Source organism: Glycine max, chromosome 5 (genome assembly GCF_000004515.6).
Source record: "Glycine max cultivar Williams 82 chromosome 5, Glycine_max_v4.0, whole genome shotgun sequence".
Classification (NCBI taxonomy): Eukaryota; Viridiplantae; Streptophyta; class Magnoliopsida; order Fabales; family Fabaceae; genus Glycine; species Glycine max.
In genome coordinates, this window is record NC_038241.2 from 1,244,380 (window position 1) to 1,264,799 (window position 20,420).

The window sequence follows — 20,420 nt, forward strand, 5'->3', positions numbered from 1 at the left end:
CCCCAGACCAACCCCTTTGCCTTTGCCGTATATCGTGTGGTCCTTGTAATTATGCCATCTAAAGTGGTCTTGATCGAGACTGCTATGGCTATAGAGAGAGAAATCTAAGAGAGATATAAGTAGTGGTGGGGAGAACGGCATGTATAAATGGAAAGACAGAAAGAGAAAGGGAGAAAAAACAGAAAATTTTGGTGTAGTAGTAGTATAGAGTGCTTTCAAGTGTGGATGGACTATTGCCTCCATTTTGACAACCTAGTTGGGAGAGAGATCATGGGGTGTTTTTTTTTTTTTTTGCATCTATGGCAAGTTGCAATTGATTATTAGGGCTTGGAAGGTGGCATACTCTATACACATGTATATGCCAGTGGCAAGTACAGGCACAAGTGCAAAACTGCGCAAGCCATTTCTTTTCTTTCTTTACAAAGAGGTGGTAGACAGAGAAAAAGAGAGAGTGAGCCTACTTTGCTATATATATCAAAGTAAGCATAACCGATAAGCACACGCAGCACGCATGGGAAGAGAACCAACAACAGCAACATTCTCTAGCTAATAGACTCTCTGATATCGATAGATAGATAGATGATAATTGATAGATGCATACATTGACATCTACCGCAAAAACCACAACTTCAACTCAAGAAGAGAGAGAGAGAGAGTTTGTGTTTGTGAGAGTGAGACTGAGAGCGATAGCGCATCTCTTTTTGGAGAAAGTGACGTTCAACCCCAGTCAAAGGGAGCATTGGCTACCATTGCAAAGCTCGTTGGATGGAAAATAATTGTACTTTGTTTTCACCCATTATCTACTTTTAGGGTTAGACACAAATGGACATACACCTGGAGGTTTTACCAACAGTGAATCAAAATTATATATAGTTAAAAAAGACAAAGGGAATAATAAGAAGAAATGAAATTATTTGAGTTATGTGAATCTTCCCATAAAAAGTCATGGCATGTGACATCCCACTCCTACGCACCATGCTTTGTGGGACAAGGTTGAACGCAAATAGTACCCTTAATTTCAACAAACAAATTAATTCAGACATTTATCCAATACATTAAAAGTTTATCGTATATATAAGATTTTTACTCATATCATAGATTTGATAATAAATCAGGTTTGCTTTTGATAATTTTTTTAAAATTATGGAAAGAATATAATATATTTTTTTTATAAATTTGTGAAAATTGTTGCTCAAGGACAGTCAATAATGTGAGAATTATATCCAAGCTTGGTAGAGTATAGGAAATTAAAGGTGTGTAACGTGAGGGAAGTTGGTTTTAGTTTTCTGTCAACTCCCGCGCGCGTGTGCTGTGCGCACCACGTGAAGTGGCACAAACTAAAACTTTTTCCCTATCCACTCACTCACTTGTTCTCGCAAATTTTATCGTTCTAAAGAGATCACAACTTTTTGCTCAAAAGAAAACGATTAGGAAAAAGGATGCCCCTTGTCTACAATAAATTGCTCTTGTTGGGTCCTTTGTCTCACACATTATCTTTAGTACTCACTCACTACTCTCCCTCTCCTTCACTTCACCCTCTCATAATTCAACTCTCATGCTTACAAGGTATTATTGTTTATGTGCTGTCATTCTCACACTGTACTACTTTGCTTGAGCAAGCCAATTGTACTGTGCTACCACTCACACACACACACATGAACACAAACATATACACAGACACATACGGTGGTGCATCATATCCGTAGCCGTGTCCCTCTCACTAACAGATTAAGTACTCACCCCTAGGTGAAAATAAAAAACACTACTAGCTGGTAGTACTAGTAAATATTAATTAACAACACTTAGTTGTCTTTTTATAATGTTATATGTTTTGCAGGGAACAGGCAAAACAAAAATGAACGGATGGAAAGGGATGGAATTAATAGCTTCTCTTTCTTTTTCAATAGGAAGATAGAGCTAGCAAACATGTCGTTCTCAGGCATTGAAAGTCCCAACCAATAACCAGTGTTCCATATTCTTGAAGGGGTAGGGTTATTTTTGGTGCAGTCCCAAGCTTAATATTAAAAATTCATTCCAGATATGTATTCCTCAAATACCTCCCTCAACGGCAATGAACTAATCTCGTACCCTAACCAACCATTTTGCTTTAGGCCTTTTTCCTTTGAAAGCAACCCAACTAATTCTTCAAAAGAAGAAACCAATTCGAATTACGCCCTTCCTCTTCCTCCTCCTCCTCCTCTTTTGTCCTTTTTCCAATCTCCCTTTGACGAAAATATCTTCCAGGAACACCACCATGACTTCCTCCTACTTCACCACTCTCTAGCTGACTCTGGAGTACTCACCAAAAACCTTGACGTTGCGGCCGAAATCTCGCCAATTCCTTGCCCTGGAGAAGGCTCAATTGCGATGGAGCACACTCCAAGAAAGAGATCCAGCAAGAGAGATCGCCACAGCAAGATCAACACCGCACGGGGCCTCAGAGATCGAAGAATGAGGTTGTCCCTCGAAGTCGCGAAGCGGTTTTTTGGGTTGCAAGACATGCTAGGCTTTGACAAGGCCAGCAAAACCGTGGATTGGTTACTAAACCAAGCAAAGGGTGAAATCAAACAACTTGGAAGGGAAAAAACAAGTGTTGGTGGTGCGAAGAGTGCATCATCAACTTCGGAATGCGAAGGGGTGTCTAGCTTGGACGAGGTTGTAGTGAGTGGAGGAGTTAACGAGGAGCAAGAGAGGGAGACAGTACCAAACATGAAGAGAAGAACAAACAAGGTTTGTAGAAAGAGTGCATTCAATCCTATTGATAAGGAATCGAGGGAAAAGGCAAGAGAAAGGGCAAGAGAAAGAACAAGAGAGAAGATGAGAACTCGGAGAGTACTTGCTGATGCATCAAACCTGAACCGTTTGAGTTCTTGGAACCCCTTTGAAACGGTTGAAGACTCTGCGGGTACTACTCATCAAAGCCAAAGCGTGAACCATCCCTCCTTGGATGTGCACCTTCCTGAGGCTGATCAAGAACCAAGTTCTCACAACGCGAAGGAGCATTGGGGAGAGAACATGGCGCATGAAGATAATTCTTTGGCGATCATGAACAAGTGGAGCCCAACTATGATGTTCAATTCTCTTCACAACTCAGGAGTCCTTCAGGAAGTAAGTTCAAATTAGTTAATTAATTGGTTGCACTTAACTTCAAATAGACATAAAGCTAGCACATAATTAAGTTATAGAGAAGGTTAACAAGTGCCCTTATAGAATACTAATTAAGAAATTAATTAAATGAAAGTGTTATTGAATATTGACAAATCAATTCTACCGTGATTCATTCAAATAAGAATTTTCTGTATATTAATTAGTGCGTGCTGGCAAGACCCTTGAGTTATATAAATATATGCATGGTTGGTTTAAACACTAGCATGTTGATCTGATTCACTGACAACCATGCATATTATATTCCTATATATGAAGTATATCGGTAATAATATTGCTGATGATGATTCACTCATGAAATTGTATGCAGCATCAATTTGCAGAATTTCAGTCCTTGGGCAAACCTTGGGAAGCCTACAGCAATCACATCTAATATTGTGCTCATCATCGATTGCACCCATCATGTTTTTGTGTCAGTAGAATAAAAATACAATTAATCATGCTGTGTATTTCTTTAATTTCCTTTTGGCATGTAATGGGGTAAGGTATCTTCCGTTTACTAGCATATGGGAAATAATATTTCGTGAATGCTTTGTATGTCGTCTCCATATATAAAATTTTACTTCTTTCTTTTTTATCCCCAACCTCCATATTTGTTAAAATTTTTGTTAGCATCTCATAATTGTCTTAGTGGTGTTTTAATTAAGAAAATAATTAATTGGATCCTTTTCCTAACTCGATCTGGTTCGATATGTATTAAGAAAAGAATTTGTGCTGTTATTGCCGTCAAATCCATTTACATATAATAGCGTTGTTGATGCTACTTGACGTATTTTCACATTGTGGTTGTTTTTTTTTTCAAAGTACAATCATCCCTTGGAAAAGTGTTAGGGTTACTTCTCAGATGTATGTATGTTTCTAATTGTTTGTGGATAACTTCTTAAGTGTATTCCAATGTGTGAATTCAGCTTAGTTTTATAGACGTGACATGAATTGACACTTGGGTGATGATCCACTATAAATCCACTTCCAGGACAAGTATGATTAACTTATCCGTTTGATTTTTAACATAATTATTTATCTCGATTGTTACACAGAATTTAGGAAGGCAAACAAAAGACGAAGCTACGCATGTAACTAAAGGCATGTTAATTGAGGAAAAAGATAAAATAATTTTAAAATATCAATTCCTGTAGACAAAATTGATATATATATATATATATATATATATATATATATATATATATATATATATATATATATATATATATATATATATATATATATATATATATATATATATATATATATGTATGTATATATATATATATATATATATATATATATATATATATATATATATATATATATATATATATATATATATATATATATATATATATATATATATATATATATATATATATATATATATATATATTGGGAAAATAGATATTTACAAATAAATTAAAAAAATGTGATGGAATGGAATGGGGTTTATACTTCTTGTGATAGGGTTGTTAGTGTAGGTTCATATATTTGCATAGCAATTTGATGAAGCAATATTTGGGCGATGTTGTTGTACAGAAATTATTCCCTTTTCATATATACACAGTTAGAAATTGACGACTACGGGTCAATATCTTTAGTTGAGGGATTCAACTATGTCAATTATGCTGGATATGTTGTTGGTAGTTCAATCTTCAACCAATATGTTCCGTACGGTAGAATGTAGGGTTTTTAATTAGTAATTGCAAGTTGTCTCGTATTATAACTAAAAAGGGATTATTTGACTCCAACGACATATTCTGCTATATCCAAGAACATAAGAAATTTATATCTTCACAACTATGTCTAGTTTCTAAAGTTGTCTTCCTAGTTAGTAACATAACAGGTCCATTGAGAAAAAATTCCATGCCAAACAGCAAAACATCTCAACTAAGTTGATTGCATAAACTATTTGGTAATATATTATGCATTTTTTATTTATTTTCACACATATCTTTCCATGATTTTCTTATTAATTTATTTTCATTAAATCTATTTTTTGGTTTTTATTTATGAATATGTGTCATTTCAGTTTTTCTTTAGGGAGAGGAGTTAGTTGAGTCATCTCGTTTTAAAAATTGATTTTGTGCAATAGAATTGTACAAAAATTTATTTAACCACAAGTGAGATAAAAAAGAGTAGAATGTAAAATAATATAATTAGTCTCATTTTAGCGTGTAATTAAAAAAGGAGTATATGTTGAAAAACTTGAAGAAGATGAATAAATTCAAGGAATAAATCCAGATTTGGGATGAATCGTTTTGATTCCCAAAATTTAAAAATAAAATTAATCTCTTAAATTAAAAAACAATATGATTTTAGTTCCTCTTATTTAGTCTTTAATTAATTCATAACACAAACTACGATTAGAGTAAAATAAAGGGACATGTTAAGTACGCCCCCCTTCCCCTTCCCCCTTTGAGCTTAATTCTGTTAGCGTGAGTTCAAAGCATTTGAAATAGATAAATTTTATTTATATAATTAATTGTTACAATGATAAGGATATAAAAGAAAAGAAGAAAGAAAAATATGAAACAAAAAATTAAATGATAGAACAAAAACAATAATATTATAAAAACATTGTTAAATATTGTATAAATAATATAGTAACTTTTTAGAATTTTGATGCTAGATCGATGTAATCATCATATTAAAACAGGTCAATAGCCATTTCATGAGTTTCAGAAATTAAACACAACACTTAACAATATTTGCAGAACTTTAATGAAAGGGAGGTTTTTCTTTTCGATATGTACTTCTTTTATGGATGGAGAAATTAATGATCAAATCCAAATGTATCCACGTACTACAGAATACACTGATCAGTAATTCAGTATAGAACACTTTAATCCGCAAGTGTTGCTAGGCACGCAAATGAGTATGCCAGGTATGATATGGTTGTATTTATGTTTATACCATTGTTTTAAGAAGATAATTGAGACATGGATAATTATGTCTACAATCAATACACTTATTTAATGATACAGATTCTATTATTATCAAAGATTCGTTTGAAGAAGACGGAAAATAAAAAAAATATTTATATAATAACAATATTTTTTGTTTAATAAAAGCTTAATTAACTTTTATATAGTAGCTAGCAAAAATCTTAAAATTTTCTCTTCATACATATATGAAATTAACTCTAGATTCATGGTCGAAGTATAGAGTGTTACATCAGAAATTTGGATTTGTGGTGGCTCTGTTCTTAATAATATTCCATTTCATGCGGTCAAAAGTAAAGGGTCAACAAAGGAAAAGATATGAAGAATCAGATTTCTTGCAAGAAGTCCTTTTTAGCTAATACTACTTATATGACATCGGGGGAGGGAGAGAGAGTGTGTGCAATGAGTTACTGTTTTGGTTCAGAATAGCAGCAGCAGTGCCACTCCAACTGGTGTTCCATTGTTTCTTTCTACTAGAGAGAGAAGGAATCTAAAAGCTAAAAAGTTTCAATTATTATTCATTAGTACAGTTTGGTAACGGAAATTTGCTGAAAAACCTACCTTTACTTCTTCAAATATTACTATTATCCCTCTAAAAAAAAGTTTATATTTTAAAAAAAATTTCATTTCAAATCTATCATTACCTTAGATTGAAGTCATAATCTTGTAATCTAAATGAGTTTTGATTAACATTTGGTTAATTATATAAAAATATACTGAATTTATTTTAAGAGTTAAGGCTTTGAAATTTACTACTATGAAAAGTCCCCTAACCACCCAACACTATATAAGCAATTACAAAGACCTAAAAAAAGATGAAAACTCCACAATTTTACGTGTGAAGGTTTTGTTTTTTTCCTCAATAAATTTAATCTACGCATGGGCGAAATTGTATAGAAGCAAATAGAAGATCAAAACAGTATTAAATAATTAAAAAGGTATGTTTCGAATTTACTGTTATTTTAATTTATGAAAAAACAAATGGACTATAAATAAATAATCCTTATAGAACCATAACCGTTTGAAAAATTCTCGTAACATTTTGAAATATATATAATGGTTAAAAAAATTTGTCTAACAAAAACAGTGGCAAATTAATACTATTAATGGACTATATATACTTGTATACCAATACAATATTTTTTCAAAAATAATATTTTTTTAGTTTAATAATTATACATTATCATTAAAAATTATCTTTTATGACTTATATTTTTATTATCAAAGTCAATAAATTTATTATAAATGATATATTTTATTAGATGATAATGTAGAAAAGTTATACACCATTGGTGCATATATATATATATATATTTTCTTTCTTTCTTTCAAAATTTACATTTAGAGGTGGAGGAAAAGAGGTGATTATTAGTTTTATTAAAGATAATTTAGGCCAAACAAAAACAAAAGAATATATTCCAAATTTTATTCTTAATTTGGTTTTCACTGTTATCTCAGCATTCATCGCTGCAGAAGAGAGGACTCGCAGGAACAAACGCCGCCCTAATCTAACAACCTGCCTTCAAATCTGTGTTTTCTTATGAATTTCCTTTCCCAGTTTCCCTCTCAGTCATGGATCGCAGGAAAATCGATGCAAAGTTTAATTAACTAATAATCAAAAACATAAAAACCACAAAAATGACAGCAGAACCATCTTTACCCTAAATCCAGGATCAATTAATCCACAGAAATCCACCCAAGAGAAAGAGATGAAGAAACCAAAATCGGACCAGACCAGTCAAAGACATCTTTGGTGTGCTAACTGCTAAATCCATAAATCTTCATATGATAAAATTTGCAAAAAAAAATTGAGAGATTTGTTTTATCGTTTTTATTAATTTTTTTCTAAATAAAGAAAAGCAACAACAAACAGGAACAAGAGAAAGGAACTGTGTGGGATGATGCCCTAGATCCTAGAGTACAGAGTAGCATACTGCAGCTCTTCCACATATAGTACATTAGTAACTTTCTTGCTAGATCCGTTTACCCTTTCTTGCATGATTGGGTACCGAGATCCAAATTTTTTTATGCAGCAAAAATAATATGAAAATCTCAAACCGAAAACCACCCCCAGATCTATGTACCTATATCTGCAACTTCAGAAACTTCTGAATGATCAAAACGTTATCTTCTTTACCAGTACACAGAAATGGTGTCCACCTCCCAAAACATGAAACCAGTTTTGGGCTTTAATTTCTATATATACTTTAATTAGTTTTTATTTTTATCAGAAAGGAATAAATCTCGGGGAATTACTAAGAAGAGAAAAAGAACACATCATTACATAACCAAATTAAGGAAGTGGAAATATACCCGGATCCAGAAATCAGATATAATAGCAAATTGTAAAATATGCAGATATGGTTAGGCAGAAGATAGAGAGGATTGGATGTTCTGATAGAAATTGTGATAGAAGCCCTAGGTAGGTAGGGACGAAATTGAAGACATTGAGGCCTGAGAAACCCAAATGGCTATGGATAATGGAACATAATGGCGTGTCTTTGAATGATTACACAAAGGGAAAACACCAAACAAGGGCTCAAATAGAGCAACAGGCAGTGCCCGTCCTTGAGTGACAGAAAATGACATCTTCTTTTAGGCTTAAAGGATTATTATTAGGGCAACAAAATAATTGCACCAAGACCCAGACAAGTGCCTTTATTTTTCTGCAGCTTATCTAACCCTCAATGTCTGTCATTTTATGGTTTGCACACTTCTTAAGATACCCATACCGTCAAATCAAGGGAAGCACCAAAAGGAAGGGGGGAGGGTGGTGTACACAAACAAAAAAACACCGAGTGAAGGTCACATGGGATACTCTATTAATTGGTGATATTAGTATTACTAGAATCAGAATTTCCGTTTTTGTAGTAGTGCATGAAATGTGTGATTCCAATCTTAGTGGTCATAAAGTAAATCAAATGCAACTGAATACCCTTTCACTGAGATCCATTCAATTTTTGAGAATAAATTCGAAACCTATACTTTTCTTCTAGCAATTAGATTATGTAAAAATGAATTAACTTTATCTCTATTACTGTCAGAAAAAAAAAACTCGTGATTATTTATTTTAAATATTGGAAAAATTTCTTTTACCGGTCATTTGAAACCTGTCGACTGACTAATTTTGAAATTAGCATATGGATACGGATACAGATTTACTTCACTTCATTTAATGAACTGCATGAATCTCAATTATTGATATATATTTTTTGTTAAAACAAAATTAGAAATTTAGTTTGTGCATTTGCATAGGATAAATTTTATTTAATTCATAATAATTTTTTATAAAATTATAAATTATTATATTTAAAATTCATAAAATTATAGACTTATAATAAGTAATTAAAATTTTATGATATAAGATTATTTGTATATTGGAATTAGTAGACAACTGAGCTATTTATAAAAAAAGAAGTAATTTTAAACTATAGAAACAAATATTTTGTGTCTGGTTGGAGAGAATACGTTTGAAATGTATCTCCCAAGGAGATACAATACAATATCTAGAATTTTTAATTAAGAGACTAAAAAGAGTGAAAGTTTTACCTTCAAGTTAGAAATTCTTATTTGTATTCATATACTAATTTTGTGTTTGTAAAATAGACAAATTAAAGATCTAACCTAGGTAAAAACATACTCAATCCCCCAACCTAAACACATGTATTTAATGCTTAATATTTAATGAGAAAAATGGATACATACTCTGTAAGTTATGTTAATTAAAAATCTTCCCATTATTCTTCTATTTCATTAATGCTTATTTCTATACAAACTTTTTAATTATTTGATTTTTTTAATGTTTTCCTTTTATTTTTTATTCATAATTTTTCTTTTTATTTTGCATATATGTGTTTATTTTTTCTGTATATAATGACAACATTAAGGATTGAACCAAAGATCTTATACATACTATCCAAACATTCCACCTTTAGTTGATCCTAGCAATTTACGCGCGTGTTTTTTTTAGCATCATTTAAGGAATAATTTATTTTGAAGTTGAATGAAATTAAAAAATTATAAAAATATTTATTATTTCATTAAATAAATTCAGTCTAGCTAATGTATAAGAAACTTTTTGAAAGTACAAGTTTTACCCACAACATTACATAACTATAAATGTTTGATGAGTCTTTTTGATCATTGAGTTAATGTCAAAATATTTCATGTATTAATTAATAAAATTTGATTTATACATAGAGTTATTGAATAAAACTAAGCAATTTACATCAAAAGTTGAAATAATTTGATTAAAGAGTGGTTCAGCGGAAAAACAAAAGTAGTATGTATTTAAAAAATTGTGCATCTTTATAAACAAATTTTATATTTGTGCAATTTATATAAGGCGTATTTTTTTGGAAGGTATATAAGATGTGAATGAAGCAATAAAAATTAGAGAGTTAAGAATATTAAATAACATAAATTTCTTTTAGCATATGAGTGTTGCCTTATTTGTTTGCTGCCTCTCTTTTAGATCACTACAATGCACAGTGATCCGAAACGGAAGGAATTTCAGGGACATGTACACAATGCTGCAAGGAAATAAAAGAATTTCCTATGAACTAATAAAAAAAAATGCAAGGTGAATGAAAGAAATTGCTAGTTGAAAAATCCCTAAGTGCCACTAAATTTATAAATTAAAGTATAGACTAGTAATTACTGGTGGCCCCAAACATGTGAGAGTGCGGCATGTACTGCCACCACAGAAATATGGTATGCAAAGAAAAACGACCAGATACCATGAAACAATGAAACATAATGTTATGGCCAATCCAAAACCGAAAGTTCTACTTTCCTCCATTTATTTCCTTTTCCATTAAGGGCGACTAACTATGGTGTAGTTTGACAAATAATGCATCTCAACCAATTAATTCATAAAACATGAATTAGAATGGATAAGCATATTGTTTTTTATTAATGAACGACCCTATTCGGTACGACGTATGAGTATCTGATTATTTTTTTCTTTCAATTCAGCAATGTTGATTGTATTTTCTTAAAAATTTAATGTAAACAACCACTGTTAGGGACAAATTTTGTAGAAAACGTAAGTCCGTACATAGAATGTGCATCTATCAACTAGGAAAGGAAATTAAAATAATTTATAAGGAAATAATTATAATTTATTTTATTATTTTTAAATATTTATGAGAAATCACTCATTTTTTTATTTCTTTTTCTAAAAAATAATTATAAAAACATACCCTTTTTTTTTAAATTAAACGTTTGTGTTTGTATAATAATTCAAATTCAAATAAAATAATTAAAATAAATAATATTGTGTCATATCAAAAGAAAAAAATCCTATATATTTTAAAAAATAAAAAGCATTTTCTCAAAAGAAACAAATCCTATATATTTTTCATAAGGAGTATGAAAAGTCATAGCAAGAGTATTCAACTGGTGTGGTATATTTGAAAAAAAAAACGCTTATTTAGTTATTTAGTTAATGAGAAAAGGTACCTTTATTTTAACATTAGTAAGTAAAAAAAATATTTTTTTTCTTATTTTATATTAGATTATATAAAACATCTGTACGTACAAGAAAATACATACGGAAAGGAATTATTATATAATAGGAATTTTTTAGAAAGTGATCAGAAAAAATGTTGTCTATTTATTGTCCAATTCTCTCACTTTCTTTTGTTTCTAACGAATTGATAGGAATATAAATGGGTTGGTTTGAGTTCAATATGATCAATTTCATGATTCAATTTAATTAAATTTGAACGGATTGATTTAGGTTAATTTTTTAAGAAAAAAATGAAATCTAACCCAAATCAACCGTTTGCAAACAATTTGAATTAAATTGGATTAACGGATCAATTCTATTTTTTTTAAAACGTAATATTTTTTATAAGTTAAAATTTTTATTAAATGAATCAGATTCAATTGTTTATTGTTAAATTTTTTATTAAAAAGAAAATTTTATGATGTTATCACACCTCACTCCACTCCATTGACTCTTATCTATATTCATGCGGGATAAAAAATTAAGCATATCATATTTTAGATAAAGAGTTTTAATAAGTATAGTGAGCATGAGTTTCAAATTATTTTTTCTATTGATTTACTCTTTTTAAATAGATTTAAAATATTTTTAAAAGTCCATATCTGAAGTGACTTCAGTCAATAAAATTTTTGTCATTTTGATCTTGAAAGATAAGAATCATTAATACTTACTCAATTCATATTGATAAGTCTACGTAATCAATAATTAATAATATTTGATATTTTAAAATTAAATAAATATTATATATTACACATACTAATAATAATAATAATAATAGTTTAATACAAATTAACATGTCAATAGATAACCAAATTTTTATATTAAAACCCTTTATACAACTCAAACTTCACATATTTAATTAATTTAATTTCAGTCTGATTTAAATAAAAAATTATCAAATCTAAATTATTTAAATAAGTTTTGATAAATTTAAATTTGAGTGATTCACCCCCGCTTACACCATGTTAATTGATGGGTTTGTACATTTTTTTAACTATATCAATTGATGATGGTTTGTACGAAAGTTTTTGGATTATATAGTGCTCCATATTACATGATATAAATAGATATTGAAAATGTTGTGTTACCAACGACTTTTCGTCAAAACCGTACCACTATGTTTTCTGTCGAATTTCTTATCATATATTTTTTCCTAATTTTTTAATCAGTTTATTTTTAAAAAACTGCCACTTTTACACGTCAGCTTTTATGCAATTCGTGCATCTTATCTTATTATTCGTAACAATTTGCAACACTGATAAATATTTTATCATAAGAAAATTAAACTTTGCGGCATTCATTTCATCAAATAGAATTAAATTATAATTTATAATCATAATTAGATAAGAAATGTTAGTAATACTCTTCAAAACATTTTTACATCGTGTTATATTAAGAGAAATTATGCAAGGGCTACTAATTAAACACGAGTCTCATTAATTTACAAATAGTAATACAATAGACTGTTTGGGAATTTAGAACAAAGTTGGTGAGGTGGGAAGCTGGCGAAAGGGATCAAATGCATGATGCTTTAGGTGGAGGAGAAATTGGTTTGAATGGGAGAAATATTACTTTTTACATATATGAGTCAATTAAAAAAATTTGCAGGAAATGGATAAATTTTAAAAATATTATGAATATAAGTAAGTGGTGTTTTAAAATAAAAATTTTGAAAGAATTATTTGTTTTTTAAAAAAAATATTAAAGTCATATTTTAAAACATGACTTCAAGTATTTTATATTTATGTATAGAAGTCTGTTTTTTTTTTAAATGCAGGGAATTAAACTAAAGTCAGTCCTTGAATCTACGACTTCATTATTTTTAAAAATAAATAAATAAAACTAAAGTTGGATGTTATAATAGAATTTCTATAATATATATATATATATATATATATATATATATATATATATATATATATATATATATATATATATATATATATATATATATAATACCTGTGTTTTTTTTAAAATAATTCTTTCAAAAGTCGTGTTTTAAAACACGACTTTCATTATTTGAAGTTGTATTTTAAAATACTTACTCATATCTGTAATATTTTAAAATTTATCGCTGTAATATTTTTAAAAAATTGACCCATATATGTAAAATACCCGAGAAATAGGTTTGAATGGGACAAACAATTGCTGGAAAACTTCTTGTTTAGGAGTTGAATACCATACAACCTAAAGAGTGAGTTTACTAATTGCTAGATATGGAATGGAGATAATACATGTGTTTTTTATAGAGAAAAAGCTCCATATGCCTCGTTAAGTGAACAAGGGGATCCTATAAATACATCCTTTTTCAAGTGCTTCTAGAACATCTACATTTCGTTTAATGTATTAGCTTTTGCATAGAGGTATTATTGCACAGGATTCAAACAAAAAATAACTTGAGGAAGAAGAGAAATATTGGGCTCGATGGCATAGATGTTTCATGCCGGTTTTGTCGACTTGATGATGCAAATATAAGTCATCTGTTTTTCATGTTCCTAATTTCCTTTCATATGGAAAGTGGTTGTGGTTTCTAGCGACAATGTCCAATGATAGCAAACACTATTTTGTGCATCATTGTTATGGTCTTAAAGGGAAAAAAGTAAAAACAAAAAAGGCTTCACGAGTTGTGTGATTTGCCTCCATTTGATCTATATGGTTGTTTTTTGTTTTTTTTTTCTAGATCATATATATTTTCACTTGATTATATATATATATTTTTTCTATTACGGAATAAATTTACTTTTTTAAATATTTAATATAATTTCATACTTAACTTAAATTTGATATCTCTAGTTAAACTAGAATAACTCTGTATCAATTAATCTATGTGCTCCATGGTTGGTTGTATAGAAACAATATTATTTTAAAAGGTGATACTTGAAAATACTAAATACGTTTCGGACCTTCTAAAATTTAGATCTGCGTTGTGGCTAACTATTGTTTTTTCTTTATATTTTTTAATTGGTCTATGGATTCTATACTTTTGTATGAAAGTGTTGTGTAATATGTTCCAATTTCGTCTGTGTTAAGATATATCTTGTACCATCTTAATTATCTATTATATGCTTGCTTTGCCAATTAAAAAATATTATATCCAATAAAAATATTATTATGAATACATACAGTTCAAAATAAAACATGATATTAAGTTCCGCTTTATTCAAACTCTTTTCCATCCTTATTCCATAAACAAATTGCATCCCAACCAAACATATTAATATCAAATTAACTATACCGGATTAAGCAGCAGAGAACTAATAGCACTAGCAAGGCCTAACGGGGAGTATTGAAATGGTCAATCACCATCTGATATCCATTATCCCTGATATATACTTGTTCACACCAGACAAGTAAATTAAAAGGAGATTACCTTATGGCCACGCATGACTACCTTTTTGTGAGTTACCCCAATAAATAAACCACTAAGATTGGTACTAGATGTGCACACTGTTCACAATAATCATTTTGCTAATTGACATTTTAATTTGGACTTTAGAGTACCTTTATAGGTACCCCACCTCCTTCAATCTCGTTTTGGACCAATGTCTACAGCACGTTTTAAGCAAATCAAGTGGAACTAAAAACCACCATAAGAAAATAAATCGAATATTATAAGAAAAATAAGAAAATCTATACGACCCAAAGCTTATGAAACAAGAATCTGTTTCAGCTTTTACGTACCTTGTTCATATCAAATCACGTAATCTCTATAGAAAATTAGGTTGTCTAAAAAGAAAGTAATATGATAAAAAAAATTGTTGGTTGAAGTCACACTACTTTTTTTTTTTTTTTGACAGGGTTAGTTGAAGTCACAGTTACAAATCAAATTAAGCTAAAAGAAGAGATATAACAAAAGAATATTTAAATAAAAATGCTTTATTTCGTTCTTGAATACTCATGAGGAATCACCAAGGACATCACATAAGTATCAAAAGTATTAGCATATATAACTATTTTACATACAGTTCATATCATATATATAATTATAAATATTTCTTTTTTATATAAAAGAGAGATAATTTTTATTGTTTATTTGATTTTATTTATTTTTTTACAGAAAATATTATAAATTGTAATCTCTATAAATAAATTGTCAGGCATTCTTTTTGGGACGTATCTGACCTTTTGTTAGATAGGATTGAAAATATATTAATATTTGTTTTTATGTTAACAAAAAAAAATATAAATCTTATTGAAATCCAGGGAAATTGATATTACTGTAAAATTGCTGGGATATTTGAGTTATAAAAACCAAAATGTGATTCCATTCTTCACGTCTTTTTGAGTCAGTAGGCATCACTCCATAAGGCCAGACGAGATGATCAAAACAAAAATGATATTTTTTAATAAAATGCTAAGGTATTTTCGCTGTGCATACGTCTATACCTATTTACCAAAAAACCAATTCATACTATGCATATGATTTATCTTAACACACATCAAATGATTAAAACATATGAAAACAGAAAACTACTATTTGTCCTTTTCAATTTTCATGATCAAGATAACAGTTCTAACACTCTCACCCCATAAAAAGAGAAAAAGAAAAGTTCCTCTAGAGTAAAAATTAATAATTATAGCAACATCAACATCTAATATATCGATCTCTCTCACACATAGTAAAATATCAAAGAATACAAAACATTCAAACTTATCAAACAAACCATAACTAGAGAAAAAACTAGAAACACAAAAAGTAAGAAATAAAAATGCTAAAAAAATGCAATTACAGGTTACCTTAGAAAATGAAGGTCTGATATGTGCCTCTTAATTTTCAACAACAGCTAACATGTAATCCGCAACGCTAGTTTTGCAGGCTGCAAAAATAATGTAGAACTGCAATGAAGTTCAACATGTATAGCCCTTTTCCTTTCTTAATGTGGAGATGGATAAATAAATTGCTAAAATGAACATGTTCGAGAAAAACTAACCTAAGATCAATTCAAAGAGTAATGATACATTTTTTCTGTCTAATTAGCAAAGAACTAATTATAAATTATATAGAGGGTAATGAGCAAAGACATCGAGTTAGAAAATGATCCATCAGTTGCATATATATAGAAACAAGGGATTCTAAAGTATTATTGTATGCTTGGTTTGAAGAAAGGGAGCAAAATTGAAAATGAATGAAGCAAATCTCTCAAAAGAAAGGTTGCATTTGAAGGCATGATCATGAAAAAATGGTACTTGTTCAATTTTGTTAGTAATTGCCTGCGTACGTTGCAAACTAATTGCTATCTATAATAAATAGGGTTTAGGAGTAGGGAGGGTTTACCTACTAATTTATTAGTGGTTGTCACGTAAAGGAACAGTAAGCTCTCTATATATAGTCTCTACTACAACTGCTACTTACACTGTTTTGTGACAGTGTGTTAAGTATAGAAAGATTCACATTTACTAGAATGGGGAGAGTCCTACTTCATCTTATAGTGGTATAAAGTAACCTCGGTTTGTGTGGTATATCTATGATCGCTTCCTCGTCCCTTCTAATCTAAGTTCCAACATAAGCATATAGTATGTATGTATATATAGGTATTTTATTTATTTATTAAAACATAGGTCTGTCATGTCATAGTGAGGCTAATCAATCAGCTCCATATCTATTGTTTTACCTTTTTTCGTTGAAGTATAAGCATAGCTGCACAGCTTGAGGAACTTGCTAATTGAGGGAAAGAGAGATAGCTAGTCACAGGTCTACTACTCTAGTATATCTAGACATTACGAATGTGCCATGCCATTGCTCTTTTGACCATGTCATGTTGTTTGAAAGAAGTTTTTGTTTTTTTTTTATTCAGAAGAAGGAAATTAAATACACACATTTCAGGTACACTTCTTTTTTTGGTCTTCTGCTGCGCCATCAGAAGAGTTGGAAATGAAAAAACAAAATAAAAATCTATGGGTTGTAAATTGCTAGCCGAAGACTAATGAACCATATTTATCAACTTTGAAACCCAATACTCTCGATAAATATTCTAATGGAAGACCCAAGTCTGATGTTTTAAAAGGATAAACTTATAGAAAGATTTGTAGGTATTATTGGTGTTGTCTTTAAATTAGAATTAGAGTTTTATTTTAGTAATTTGTGTAATTTTAATGCTTGTCTTTGTTATGCAAATTACTGAAGCTAGTACCTTCAATAATTTCTAATTGGAAAAAAAATACTAATTACAGCACCTAAAGAATTATATCTAATTAGTTTTACCCGTTTTATAAGTACCAAAGGGTTAAGTATCTCTCTTAGAACCTTCAGATGTTACTTATGCACAAGTACAAGAACCCTCCGTGGATTTACTAACTATGGGTGTATTAGGTTTAAAACATGAAAATAGAATAATTTTTTTTAATTAAAATATAAAAAATGTGGATCCTAAAATAATATAAAATTTCTTTCTAATATTATTTATTTTCTCTCTATCAAACACATCATACATGTTTTCAATTCTAATAAATAAAGAAATTCAAGTATACCAAAACCCAAATAGTGAAGCAAAGATTCTATGTTATCGATTGGCATAAATTGAGAGAATCTATAATAAAATCAACTCACAAATAACAAGGGGAATCTCAGCTCTTTTTGTACGTAGTAAACTATAGTTTTTAATCAATGTCTGTTGACTCTATTCTCTTAATTAAGACCATCTATTTTCGCCTCCATGGCACCTCATTCGTACATCTGTTGCTAAAACTGAAAGACTTCAGTCCAGTGCGTATAGCATCTCATTTATGCTTTTTTGGCTGACCATTGAGGCTTAATTATGCAGACTGTTATGGCCTTATCTCATAGAGAAGTCCCTTTCAAGTTTCAGCACTCACTTCAATTGAGTTCATCAGTAATAGTGCTACACGTACGTAGCTCATAATAATTTGCCACATGCATGATCGATATTTCCGCCTACATCTTCGTTTTATACAGGATATGTTTACTTTATAAAAAAGAAATAGAAGAAAAGTAAAAAATATAAAGATTGGAATGGTTTTGTAGGTTGTTTGATAAAAAAAAGTAATAAAAACATAAAATAATATGTATATAGAATGATATAAATTTCTTAAAAAAACAACTACAAGCTAATTTTGTCATTTTGATATCTTGAGACTAGCTACTTTCTTTTCTCTTCAATCCAAAAGCATTACTTGTTAAATCTTATAAAATCAATCACTTCAAGCTCATCCAATATATTCACTGTAGTTATTTTGTATCCTCTTTTTTCTTTTTGTATGATTTTTTTTATCGACCCAATCTTGTAGCATTATACACATTACTTTCATAATGATACATAACAATAGTATTGTTCACAGTAGATATACTAATCACTTTAAATATTGGAGAAGAAGAAAAAAAAAACATTGAATTCAAAATATTGTTCAAGAATATCTATTTTCCTCGAAAAATGGAAATGAATTTCGAAAAAAGTTTCAAAAAAATAATAAGCATATATTGGTTGAGAAGAATGAAATAAAGAAAAAAAGATTTAAATTAAAATAGTGTATTAAAGGTGTGATCCACTAAATTTTTTAAAAAATCTTTTTCCTTTTCCTTTCTTCTTTCTCCTCTACCAAATGATCCTAAGTTGAACCTTATATTTCAATCTTTTCTTCCCACTTAAAACCATACCAATATAAAGAAGGAATAAATTTGGCATTATTGTGACTCACTTGTTCCAAAGAAAGGCATAGAGAAACAATTCTTTCACTTTATTTTTTAAGAATTATAACTATATATATTCTCTATCTTTCTGTCATTCACATTTCATTTTCTTCTTGCCTTTTCTCTTTCTTTTATATCGCATCAATTTTCGTACTTTTCCCGACTTCAAAATCATTTTTGGTGGATTGATTAGTTCAATTTATCTTAAAAATGTTACGAAAGCTCTTTTTTTTTTTTTTTTTTCATTTTGATTGTAGAGACGTTTCCTTGGGGGAACCTTTATAACTCTAGAGGCTATATATGCATAGTTTAGTGGCCCCACTGCAAGCGTTTTTTTACAGGAAGAAGAGCACCAGTAGTACTGCCCCTTTTTTACCTTTGGCAATGCTTTAATTATGGACCAAATTTTGTGGAGTAAAGAGGAACATTAGAAACAAGGATATATATATATATATATATATATATATATATATATATATATGTATATATAATGCCAATAAATACTCATAAGCTGTATGTAGCTACTAGCTCAGCTAAATGAGACAGCTCTTAGCTATGGTTAGTACATCCCTATCTGGGGTCGTATGCATGTTTAAGCAATGATGCATGCTTTACCCCCCAAAGCCGCTAAAAAGAACACACGTCAATCCCCTTTTTCAGAAATATCGGATTCAATTTGTAATAGCAGATCTTAAACACTGTCACATTATGATTCGTGAATCGTGAGTAGCTACTCGTCATTATTTGTCATCCTCATCCACATAAAATAAAATGTCCCAAATTATCAAAATTTATCGTCCATTTACATGATACAATTACACCAACCCTGAATCTATCATCATCAAGACTCAACTGCCAGATATCATGGTCTTTAATTGAGTTAGAAATGGCATATGATAAGTAGCAGGCTGCACTGCAAGAGGCTTTGTTAGTAAAAAAAAAAACACAGAGAGAGAGAGAGACCCATATAATTTTTATAATTGAACATACAGTCATGCGAATGCATAATGGACCTATATGTGATGTTTTCCGAAATGACGACTCCATTCAATTCTTTGTTGCAAATAAATTCCATTTGAAGATCAACCGATAGTATTAACGGCAAAAGATCCATAAAACAATATCGACATTTTATTTCAGATTATCTTTATTTTTATAATAGTTT

At 29.8% G+C, this 20,420-nt stretch overlaps 1 protein-coding gene and 1 long non-coding RNA gene across 2 annotated transcripts; one reads left to right on the top strand and one right to left on the bottom strand.

Moving 5' to 3' along the window:
* Positions 1 to 354: 354 nt before the first annotated feature.
* Positions 355 to 3,742, top strand: LOC100803669 (transcription factor CYCLOIDEA). The gene is made up of 3 exons (XM_003525600.5): positions 355 to 1,566; positions 1,838 to 3,108; positions 3,476 to 3,742. Exons 2-3 carry the CDS (start codon positions 2,041 to 2,043, stop codon positions 3,536 to 3,538), a joined length of 1,131 nt encoding a protein of 376 aa, XP_003525648.2. The 5' UTR covers positions 355 to 1,566; positions 1,838 to 2,040; the 3' UTR covers positions 3,539 to 3,742.
* On the bottom strand, positions 2,989 to 16,736 carry LOC102669965 (uncharacterized). The gene is made up of 3 exons (XR_414243.4): positions 16,542 to 16,736; positions 16,348 to 16,427; positions 2,989 to 3,099 (listed from the first exon to the last, which is right to left on the bottom strand). It is a non-coding gene; the product is annotated as an uncharacterized lncRNA (long non-coding RNA).
* Between the last annotated feature and the right edge of the window lie 3,684 nt (positions 16,737 to 20,420).

Coding starts and splice junctions, on each gene's coding strand:
- LOC100803669 (XM_003525600.5), top strand. CDS start 2,041: ATGTATTCCTCAAATACCTCCCTCAACGGCAATGAACTAATCTCGTAC. Junction 3,109..3,475: donor ACTCAGGAGTCCTTCAGGAA/GTAAGTTCAAAT, acceptor AATTGTATGCAG/CATCAATTTGCAGAATTTCA.